The 11,713-nt window shown below is 38.7% G+C and overlaps 1 protein-coding gene and 1 pseudogene across 1 annotated transcript; one reads left to right on the top strand and one right to left on the bottom strand.

The window, feature by feature from the left end:
* The first annotated feature begins 2,213 nt into the window (after nt 1–2,213).
* Il2 (interleukin 2) lies at nt 2,214–7,087 on the top strand. Its single transcript, XM_021632288.2, has 4 exons — nt 2,214–2,406; nt 2,493–2,552; nt 4,843–4,989; nt 6,716–7,087. Exons 1-4 carry the CDS (start codon nt 2,260–2,262, stop codon nt 6,827–6,829), a joined length of 468 nt encoding a protein of 155 aa, XP_021487963.1. The 5' UTR covers nt 2,214–2,259; the 3' UTR covers nt 6,830–7,087.
* Nucleotides 7,088–9,764: 2,677 nt separating this feature from the next.
* Nucleotides 9,765–10,373, bottom strand: LOC110545881 (NADH-ubiquinone oxidoreductase chain 5-like; annotated as a pseudogene).
* Between the last annotated feature and the right edge of the window lie 1,340 nt (nt 10,374–11,713).

Here is an 11,713-nt window from a genome sequence, read left to right as displayed (position 1 = left end):
AAATAGAGATATTGAGCCCATGAGGACATCAAAGGCCTCATTGTGGGGAAAAGCCCCACACAGGAAAATGTGTGGGCCTCATTCCTTCCATTCTGGAAGGGGGAAGACCTGAGTTGCTTGAGCTGGGATGAGAGACTGAAGATCTGAGAAGTGAGACAAGAGCATTAAAGCTGGCAGGTCATCAGGTAGCTTTCCCTCACAATGGCATGCTTTAGTCTGAAAGGCACAGGAAGACTTCTGAGTTTTTATGTGACAAAGACCAGGAGACCTGTTCCTGTCTTGCCTCCCTTCAATCATGTCACCCATGCCATCATGATGCCAGGAGCTGTTATGCTTACTGCAAGATACATGCAGAGTTTTGCTTTGTTTTCCAGAATATTGCCCAATGCTTGGAGAACTGTCCCAGAACCATTCTCTGTTCTTTGTGAGACTACAAGCCAATCTTCCTTACAATGCTTAATCTTCCTGCCTCCACTATCCCCCAGTGTCAACACTTAGTTTAAGTACTTGTTTGATTTTCAATGCTTTATATCACTCAACATCCACCATTTACTCAGGATCTCATTTGTCTACATGCAAGCATCAGGTCGACAGGAACACGATGGTAAGAGAGTAGACTTCAGAGTCAGAACATTCTTGTTTCAAATCCTCACCCTACCCTTTACTGGCAATAAGGGCTGAGCAACCTCAAAGACTTTTCTTTTTTTAGAAATAAATTGTATCTGTTATTATTTCCTAGGTGTATGCATCGTGTGTGTGTGGGATCATGTATCTAAAGTGTGCATGTAGCAGTCAGAAGATAACTTTGCAGAGTCAGCTCTCTCCTTCCACTTTTATGTGAATTCAGGGATCAGGATGCAACATTTGCCCTGTAAGCACCTTGTATCTCTGAGCCATCTCATCAGCCTTGATCCTCAGTTTTCTAATCTACAAAGCAGGATCATGTCACGGGTCTGTGGTAAGGCTTAAGTTAATCTGTGTACTTATTTTTTTTTTCCCTTTCTATGTACCCCAGGGTGGTTTAGATGCTAGGTTAATGTCTACATAAAGACTAAACAAGTACAAGGCATTAAAAATGGAGATGTCACAGGCAACCTCTTTGAGAAAGATGATCTCTCTACCAGCTGAACTGGAAGTGTGTTACTATTCCAGCACTCAGCCAGTGTACTATGCTGAGGAATCCAATGTATGCTAGTCAGTCTAGCCACTGAGAACTTGTGGTAATATTCCCTAGCTATTACTCTCAGAGTGCTCCAGGTACTTTTTAGGATAAATCCAAATCTATTAAAGAAGAAAAAACAAGGTTGGCTAGATGGCTAAGTAGTAGAGCATTTGCACACAGACCAGATGACTTGAGTTCAGATTCCTGGGTCATACATGGTGACAGGAGAGAACTTACTAGCAACAGTTAGTCTCTGACCTTCACAGGTGCACTGTGACACACACACACACACACACACGAAAAAATTTCAAAGAATGAAAGTGCAACTAGAAACATAAAAATAGCACTAACATCCTTAGATGCTAACCTTCCTGAGAATGTGACATCACACTCTTTCTAAAAAGCTTAATAAACATTAAGACATTTGGACACAAAAACGTGTTAAATTTAAAACAAAATAAAATAGAGTCTCAAACTCTACAAGCATTTCAAGTGTCCTCATCTTACTATTTCTCTGGCTAACTGTAGGAAGCCGCCTATCACCTTGTGTGCAATTAGCTCACCGTGTAGATAAGAAGGTAAAACCATCCTGAGACAGGAAACCAATATTCTTCCTGTCTAATCAACAAATCTAAAAGATTTATCCTTTTCATCTCTCTCCTCTTGCGCTTGTCCACCACAGCAGGCTGCTTACAGGCTCAGAATGATTTTGAAAAAGAGTATTTTCATAAGTTACTTTTGTATCTCCACCCCCTTAAAGAAAGGAGGAAAATTTGTTTCATACAGAAGGCGTTCATTGTATGAATTAAAACTGCCACCTAAGTGTGGGCTAACTCAACCAAGAGGGATTTTACCTACATCCATTCAGTCAGTTTATGGGGGTTTAAAGAAATTCCAGAGAGTCATCAGAAGAGGAAAAACAAAGGTAATGCTTTCTGCCACACAGGTAGAGTCTTTGAAAATATGTGTAATATGTAAAACATTCTGACACCCCCGTATTATTTTCCAGCATTAACAGTATAAATCGCCTCCCGTGCTGGAGAGCTGCCTGTCACCCTTAGTAGTCACTACTCACAGTGGCCTCAAGCCCTGCAGGCATGTACAGCAGGCAGCTCGCATCCTGTGTTGCACTGGCGCTAGTACTCCTTGCCAACAGTGCACCCACTTCAAGCCCTGCCAAGGAGGCACAGCAGTACCTGGAGCAGTTGCTGCTGGACTTACAGCAGCTCCTGAGAGGGATCAACGTAAGTGTACGTCCTTCCCATCTGGAAGGATTACCTGTAGTTTTCTTGCCAAAGCCTGTTTTAATAATTGTGTTCTGCTTTCTCAGAATTACAAGAATCCGAAACTCCCCATGCTGCTCACGTTTAAATTTTACATGCCGAGGAAGGTGAGTTTCTATGTTCAACCGGTGCTTTAATGAAGTGTGTGTACACTGATCAGATGAATAGTACCTCATCTGAAGAAAAAAGTTACTTCAATATCTCTGTGTAAAAAAAAAATCCTATTTGATAATAGCACTTCTTTTAAATGATTTTGTCTAAATTTTTCATATGTATTTGAGGGTTGGAAAAGAGGGAACGAGGAGAAAACATAAGATAATTGCATTTTGATACTGGGGTAAAGACTGTCAATTTCTCTTTTATGCTTACAGATATATTTGAATGAGATGCATTATTTCATCTTGTAAAATGTCATAATGGGCTTCAGATGAGCTCATTTTATAAGTGCTTTGCTGTTTTAAGAAAGATTCCTATAACTCCATTTTTGAGGGACAGCATAACCAGTGTTTACAGATTCTAGGGAAGATGATGAGGTGAAGTTCCAGTCCTGTGAGGTTCTAGCTCTTAGGGTCTTGGGAAGTTGCCTGTGTTTATTCACCTACTTACATAGACAATAATTGCTCTGCTTATAGGCCTCAGAGTGGTATCTAGCCAACATCACATTAACATGTTTTTAGTGCTAGTATAGAAAAATTCTGAGACATAGAAAACAATTTTGGATTTACACAGTATTTTTTTAACCAGTAGAACTAGAGAGCTGTAATATTACTACATGACTATCTCCCAATATGGAAAGTTTTGTTTGGGTTTGGATACAGACTGTTGTATGATAAGCAAAAGCTTACCCAAGTTCCTAGAACTGCAGCAAGGGTAGAAATTTGCTCCAGTTCTGACAGTCAAAAGAGGATGAATAACTTTGGTGCTAGAAAGAGCTTGTCCAAGGACAAATCCAAACCTGGAGCAGATTGAGATCTAAGGGGCCAAGGAGGTACTGTTGGCCACTTCCATTAAGTCAGGGGATTCTGCTTCTAGCTGTTCTACTGAAGATGAAAGGAGCTCCCCTAGTGCTCTTCCAGCTTAATTAGAATTGCATAACTTTCAACTCCAACAATAAAAAACTAGATAGTTCTGTGAGGGCAAAAGCTTCACACTGAACATGCAGAAGTCCTTATAACAAGTGGGAAGGTAATCTGGAAATATGTGTTGTCTGGCCAGGCCTTTTTCCTGTAAGCATTGTTAGACAACAAAGATCATGTTAATTTAGAGAGTGGTGGAATTCCTAGAAATCTGTTTTTAAATAACTATTGGAAACAAGGGTAATGTGATATATTGTCAACTTTTCATTTAACCTCCATTCAGTATGTATGTAAGATTTGAAAAATAGAAGCATGTAATTCAAAGGGTGAAGTTAATAATGAGTGACACTGGTTTTGAGATTTAGTAAAATGGAGATAAGCCAGTTCACTGCCTGCTTCTTCTAAAAGGATCTGCAGACTTAAAAGTGGCTGACTTTTGTGGAAATCATAGTGTACTTTAGAACTAGATAATATCCTTTCCCTTTGTGTGTATAAATATGATGTGTACATATTTATATGTTCTTTCAGAAATGTATCAGAAAAATTCTCCAAATGTTCTGTCCAAATATTGTGACTTTTCATTACATTGGGACAAACAGATTTTCAATTAACTAATTAATTAATAAGTGTATTGTGTGGAGGTACACGTGTACTCCAGTGTACCTGTAAGAGGACAAAGTGAGAGTTGGGTCACTCCTTCCACAATATGGATTACTGCAATTGCACTCAGTTCATGAAGTTTGGTAGTGTCTTTACCTGTAGAACCATCTTTCTAGTCTTGACAAATTGGTTTTTAAAAATTTATCTTTAGTTCTTGCAGAGAAGTAAAAATTTAATACTAAATGTGTCTTCCTGGATATCTTGACACTCATCATTCAGGCCCATCATAACCTAATCTATAAGATTTGGGTTTGTGACAGCTGGCATCCAAGGACTTCTGTCCCTTATCATTCTGTGATACAAAGCCCTGGGATTATTAGATATTGGAGTGTTGAATGTGAACCTTGAGGACTTCTTTGCAGATGGGAAAAATGGACTATAACTGTGACAGACATCGTGACAGGAAACAGACTTTTACAAAGTCTAATGAAGCTAGAAATAAGGACTCAATAGAGTACCCTGACAGTCAGTGTGAACTATACAGTTTTGAGCTCTTGCTCTTCTAGATTTACGGTATCAACTACTTCAGTCACTCTTTACACTGAAAACAGGAAGTGGGTAAAAGCTCTGTGCTGTCCACTCTGGATTAAATAAACTGCAGATTAACTTCTGGTTCTTTAGTAAATGGTGAATTGAGCTGATAGGCTTCTTAATTCTCTAGGCCACAGAACTGAAGCATCTTCAGTGCTTGGAAGAAGAACTTGGACCTCTGCATGATGTGCTAAATTTGGTTCAAAGCAAAAACCTTTACTTGGAAGATGCTGGGAATTTCATCAGCAATATCAGAGTAACTGTTATGAAACTAAAGGTAAGATGTTGCTTTACTTGCTAAGCTTGAAGAGAATTCCATTTTAAGAATTCCATGACATTTCTGGTCTTTGTCAGGTTCCATGCATTTAATCTAAGTTTAAAGCATGAATCTTTTCATCTCAGGATGGTGCTAGAGTTCCCACCCACCATCACCTGCAAGGGAATTCCAGGAGCATGAATAGTCTGCTTCCTCTCACACTAACACTGAACTGGAAGTGAGGGAAAGTATTGAGTAGAAGTCCACAAGAATCAGGCAGCCTTCAGATATTTATCAGACCAGGACCAACAATCTGAAAGGCTTTTCTAGAGTTGTGCTGGCATTGGCAGAAAAACATATGAGATTTTGTCTCCAAAAATAGCAGCCATTAAAATGGACAGAGGAGGATGGGAGAGTCCACTTCGGGGCTTTACTTATTTTTTTGTTTTTCAAGACAGGATTTCTCTATGTAGTCTTGACTGTCCTGGAACTGCTTGGTAGACCAGGTTGGCCTCAAACTCACAGAGATCTGCCTGCATCTGCCTTCCTGAGTGCTGGGATTACAGGTGTGCGCTAGGGCTTTTCTTTTAAGTGCACAAGAATCATGGACTCTGGTGAGACAAAGGAGAATCATAGCTCTCTTTTGTCAGTCCATCTGCCAAACAAAATTCCCAAGTTGACAGGTATCCTGAGGAAGAAGCATCATTTTGGTTTCCGCAGTAGCAGCAAGCCTTCAAAAGGTTGTGAGGCTAGTCCTTTCCAAACAAGTCACATTTGCAGTGCATTACTCCCATTTGAGGTTCTTAAAACAGGCTGAGACCCATGTCATCTAGACGTTGAAGGGCTTGGGTCCTTATCTATGCAAAGAAGTATGCTCTAAAATCTCTGGCCAACACCAGGAAGCTCACCCCAAATGAATGGTACAAACTTTAGAGGTATGTGAAAACTAGGAAAGCATGTTTCCAGAGCTACATACTTTCAAAAATTAAAAATCCAAGATATTAGAACATTCAAGTAGCTATGTAAAGAAGGTATATAAGACCACAGCAGTTTACTTGAAAAGGAACATTTATTTAGAGGAAATACCCTGCTTCATTTGACTTACAAGGAATTAGTCAGATTTGGAAAAGGCACCCCATAAATTTGTCAAAACATTTCCTTCTTAGCTTGTCACCTAGAAACAGAATTGAAATATCTCCTTCAGCAAAAGGGGTTAGCATTAAAGCCAACCCAAAGAACGAATTTGTGATATTTATACCTGTACGTACTGGATGAAATCATCTGCACTGATACCAGAGTAGGTGTACCTATTTATGATGTTCTTCTCCAAATCTTCCCCAATCGATGCTTGTCCTAGCCTACTCTGGGTTGCTCCTATTCTGACTTGGGGAAATAAGAGAAAAGTAAAACCTTAAGGTTTAGATAGGAGCATATAACCAGTATTATTTCATTATCCCTAAAACCTAAACTGACGCATACTAAACTGTGCACACTTACCAGAGGAAAAGAGGTCAAACAACTGCATTCTAGAGAAGTTTTCAATTTTCATTCAGATGTTCCTTTGTGCTCAACTCTAGAAAACTTTATTTTAGGCATCATAATAATACATAACCGACAATTTTGAGCATTCAAGAAATGTGAATGGTTAATATACTTAAAGATTGTTAAAATAAATGCCTATAGAACTTCAGTGAAGAATACTGTATGTAAAGTTTACCTTAGCCTAAAACTCTATATTCCTTTTCAGGGCTCAGAAAACACACTCAACTGCGAATTTGATGATGAAACAGTGACTGTGGTGGAATTCCTGAGCAGATGGATAACCTTCTGTCAAAGTGCCATCTCAACAATGACTCAATAACCGCGTGCCTCCTGCTTACAACACACAAGGCTTTCTATTTATTTAAATATTTAACGTTATATTTATTTTTGGATGTATTGTTTACTATCTTTTGTTACTACTAGTATTCAGACGATAAATATGGATCTTTAGAGATTCTTTTTTGTAAGCCCCAAGGGCTCTAAAATGTTTTAAATTATTTATCTGAAATTATTTATTATATTGACTTGTTAAATATCATGTCTATATAGATTCATTAATAAAAATATTCAGAACTATAAATAAGCTCAGATGTCTGTCACTTTTAAGATAGCATAGACTAAGCACTAAAATGTTTCTTAATTATTCATGAGAACTCTATGATGGTCAGTATGTTTAGAAGAATAACTTTTCTCCTGGAGAAGTATGTAAAATAAGACAAGGACTTCTCAAAAGTATTGATTAGATCTTTAGTTCTGACACAGAAAAGCTTATCAGGCTATATTATTTTCCCTTCCTTTAAACAGGACTCTCTTTGTCATAACCTGCTTTGTCTTGTTTTAACAAAACTTCTGTGTCTTGATACTTTATACAGAGAAATTTAGTTCACAGTTTTGGATGTTCAAAACTGTGAGGGTCTCATGGCAAGATGGCACCACAATAGTGGGTGTACATGCAAATGATGGTGTGTGTGTGTGTGTGTGATAACAACCCATTCTTGAGTAAATAGTCCAGTCCCGCACTATCTGACCCATTTTCCTAAAGCAGCATTTATTTACATATGAAATAATCTTTGGGCCAGGTAATATAACTACCTTTCACCAATACTACCATTTCCTCCCTCTTTCACACCAGCTTTTCATCTCATGAACCTTTGGGGGACAAATCATAGCACATCTCAGATAATGTGCCCTCTTTGCAATTAAAAGCCTCACCTGGTTAAGTCAAAAGTCCTCTTCTTTTCCTTGAGAGTATTGGTGGGAGGTCTAAGGTGCAGAGAAAGATCCCCCTGCCTTTGACTGTGTCTCTTAGCCAAACAACCCACCTTCTCTCGAGGTGGTTTTATGGGTATATTTTCTTTCTGGGTTTTTTAAATTAAATTTTTATTTTTTATATATTAATTACAGTTTTTATTCATTTTGTATCCCAGCTGTAGCTCCCTCCTTCATTCCTCTCCATCCCACCGTCTGTCCCTCCTATCCTTTCACATCTTCTTTCAAGCTGACGGTACTGTTTTAGTTGTTGCCAGCTTTAGGGTACCTGTGCTATACTCCACGGACTCCTTGTATCTTGACCAAAACTTTATAAATTGTCCCTTTATCCCTTCCTTCTTGGAAATGCCACTGTTTTCTGCAGGGAGTCAAATGTAGTAACTGTATCAGAAATAACACCAGGAAATACACCCCGGAATAGGGCTCTGGAACTGCACTGATCATATATGGAATGAACACAGCAACAGCATCACATGGCATGTCCTGATTTCATGGTGTGCAATATATAACTACTCACATGTCTGCATTAAATAGAGGGTGGACGCTTGAGGAGGAAATAGCGCGTACCACACAAATCTTAGCCCTGAACAGCTACAACGAAGCTGAACATAGACTACAGGCAGCCAGAGCAGACCTTAAAGCAAGAAGAGCAGAGAGAAATGCACAACTGTACGGTGATCAGCAAGTTCATTCAACAAAAACACACCAGGGTTCTAAGTTTGATCTATCTAATCGGAGCACAGCTTGCAAGTACACAGACAAAGACTTCTGCATCCCTCTTATGACTACCCATGAAAATGGGACTGAACCATAGGCAGAACATGCGACACAACAAATGACACAACTGAGCCCCCCCCACACACACACAAAAGCAATGCAGTTATGCAGAGGTTAGAGTTGAGATTTACTAAAGCAACCTGGTAGGAATGTGTAAAACACAGTAACAGAAAGAAAGCAACTATAAAAGGTAGCTACAGAATATTAATAAAATCTGATTTTTATTTTCTGGGCAACAAACATTTGTAGGTATTAGAATTTACAACTCTAAATGAGTAACAGTCAGGGAAAGGATGTGCACTAGAACACAATAACCTCAAAAACTAATGATGCTCAAAGAAGACTGGAAAACATCCATGCTCAATAGATCAGAATGAAGAAACCCTTAGCCACCCTGGGGATGTGCTATAAACCAAGACGACTATGCCTTAGAAGTAAGAGCAATCTAGCCCTAAAAACCTGGAGTAGGCACAGTCTAATCTCTGAGTAGAGACTACTCCAGCAGCCAGCAAGATAGCTCAGCAGGAAAGGCAACTGCTACCAAGCCTAATGACCTGGTGAAAGGAGAGAATAGACTCATGCAAGCTGTCCTATCATGTGTACACATGGGTATCATGTGTAGCGAGACAGTGTCATTATGTAGCTTACCCCAGCTTTATATTCATGTCTCTCCTGCTTCTTGCTCGAGTGCTGGATTACAAGTATGTACCACCACGCTGGTTTCAGCACCATTTTTTGCACAGTGGTATAACATGGGTTTAAACAAGAGTGGTGAATAGGAGAAAGACAGGAAAGGATCAAAAGGAATATGTTAAATTGTTACTCACAGATGTATAAAGGAAAGATCTGGCATGAACGATACTAGGATTAGTGGATGAGCTTAATAGATTATTAGTGATATGGTTAATATACATATGGGCTCAATTTTATTTTGTCAGTATATCAGAGAATGTATTTAAAACAATAGTATTTAACATAGAACCAAAAACATTAGCTATTTGGGAAGAATTGTAATAAATATATTCCTCTTAAAATATTTAGACATCCAGAGCTAAATAGAGGGTTATAAATAAATAAATCCGTAATTCTAAAGATTAATTATAAGATTTGATATCTTAAGATGTTAATTCTAAATCTATAAAATTAATGAAATTACACTGTTTTCAGTCAATTTTATTTTTAAGTATATGACAAAGAAAACTGAGGACTCAGGCATTGGTATTGGATGTGTTAGTGGCTTCAATGATTAGGTCTTTTGAGTAACACCCAGTAAGGAAAGGTATTCCCATTAAAGCAAAGCTATCAATAATTAGACAAGATGATGTAAATAGATTAGATTATTTTCCAAATGTCTTGTTCATCATTAAAGATGTGAATAATCATATACAAATATATAGCACTGAAGAATTAACGCATATAAAAAAACATATAGCTTTGAAGAATGTATGTGTACAGATGTGAAGGAAAGCTACATAGTGTTGATTTACACCTAAAGTTACTATTATAAGGCCTAGTTGGCTGGATGTACAAAATGCTGCAATTTTAAATACATTTTTAGTAACTGCATAGATGGCTGTGAATGGTGTGGTTAATGAACCAAGACATAAGTGTTACAATAGTACAATTATTTGCAGTGGGTAAAATCAGATTAAAAAGATTCCTGCAGCAACTATAGCACTTGAGTGAACGGAGTGCTGAGACGGGCAGGGCCCTCTGTGGCTGAAGGGAGTCAGGAGTGGTGGCCACATTGTGCTGATTCTCCTGGGGCTCAACTAGCAGGCCTAGAAGACCATTCCCTCCCCATTCTGTTGACTCATTGCCGTAAACCAATTGCCTTCTCTTTATTCCTTATAGAGTTTCTCCTAGGACAACATCTACACATAGACTCTACTTCCCTAAACCAAACTCCTATGTGTAGAAATAGTATCTGGACAGATTCAATGACTAGGTTCTGGATAAAAAGTTCTCTTGAGGGCTGATGAGATGGCTCAGCAGTTATAGATGGGTCTTACAGAAGACAGGAAATTGATCCCCAGAACCCACATCAAGCAGCTAGCTCACAATCACTTGTAACTCCAGCTCCAGGGGGTCTGACACTCTCTTCTAGACCCTGGGTTCCTGCACTCTATGTGCACATGCCCCTGCCCTAACAACTGAAAATAAAATGTTTAGCTTAAAAAATAGTTGTGTCTGTAAAACAACTGGGTTATAATTGTCTTATTTCCCCCTCAAAACTGTAAATTTGAAAAGATCCTATTTTGCTGATTGCCATTGCAGGATAGAATTAAGATCCTTGACTAGGCAGATTTCAGAGACTAATCATCTGCTTTCCCAGATGTTATAAATGTGAGGGACCAAGAGAAGGTGATGCATTTTGAGTTTCAAAGGCAATTTAACTACTAAGCAGAAAACTTTAAAAAAAAAAAGTTAAAATGTTTCATGAAAGGAAGCAGCTTATATGAAAAAGATTTATAAATATTTACAAATAAAGCTGCTATGAACAGGGCTGAGCAAGTGTCCTTACAGTATGATGGAGCGTCTTTTGGGTGTATGCCCAGGGCTGGTATAGCTGTGTCTTGAGGTATATCTATTCCCAATTTTCTGAGAAACCTCCAGATTGATTTCTATAAAAGTTGTACAAGTTCGCATTCCCACCAGCAATGGAGGAGTGTTCCCCTTTCTCCACATCCTCTCCAGCATGTGCTGTCACTTCAGTTTTTGTTTCTTAGCCATTCTGACAGGTATAAGAGTCATTTTTGTTTGCATTTCCCTGATTACTAACATTTCTTTAAGTGCTTCTCTGCCATTTAAAGACGGCTCTATTGAGAATTCTCTGTTTAGCTTTGTACCCCATTTTTAAATTAGGTTATTTGGTTTGTTGGTGTTTAACTTCTTTTTATACCTCCTGTAGTCAGGTGGGACTCCCAGTGGAGGGAGGGGAACACCAGCCCACCCCTAAAACCTTCGACCTAAAATTTGCCTTTCCTACAAGAAGTATAGGGGTAAAGTTGGTGCAGAAATTGAGGGAATGGCAAACCAATGCCGACCCAACTTGAGACTTACTCCATGGGAAAGAACCAACCCCTGTCACTATTAATGATATTCTGCTATGCTTACAGACAGGAGCCTAGCATAACTGTCTTCTGAGAGGCTTCAT

Source organism: Meriones unguiculatus, chromosome 2 (assembly GCF_030254825.1).
Source record: "Meriones unguiculatus strain TT.TT164.6M chromosome 2, Bangor_MerUng_6.1, whole genome shotgun sequence".
Taxonomy (NCBI): domain Eukaryota; kingdom Metazoa; phylum Chordata; class Mammalia; order Rodentia; family Muridae; genus Meriones; species Meriones unguiculatus.
Note: the sequence above shows the minus strand (reverse complement) of the source record. Positions and strands in the feature narration are given on the sequence as shown.

Bases quoted from the DNA above. Each gene is read 5' to 3' on its own strand.
- Il2 (XM_021632288.2), top strand. From the start codon at position 2,260: ATGTACAGCAGGCAGCTCGCATCCTGTGTTGCACTGGCGCTAGTACTC. The intron at 2,407-2,492 runs GTAAGTGTACGT...CTGCTTTCTCAG, and splicing joins AGCTCCTGAGAGGGATCAAC to AATTACAAGAATCCGAAACT. The intron at 2,553-4,842 runs GTGAGTTTCTAT...TTAATTCTCTAG, and splicing joins AATTTTACATGCCGAGGAAG to GCCACAGAACTGAAGCATCT.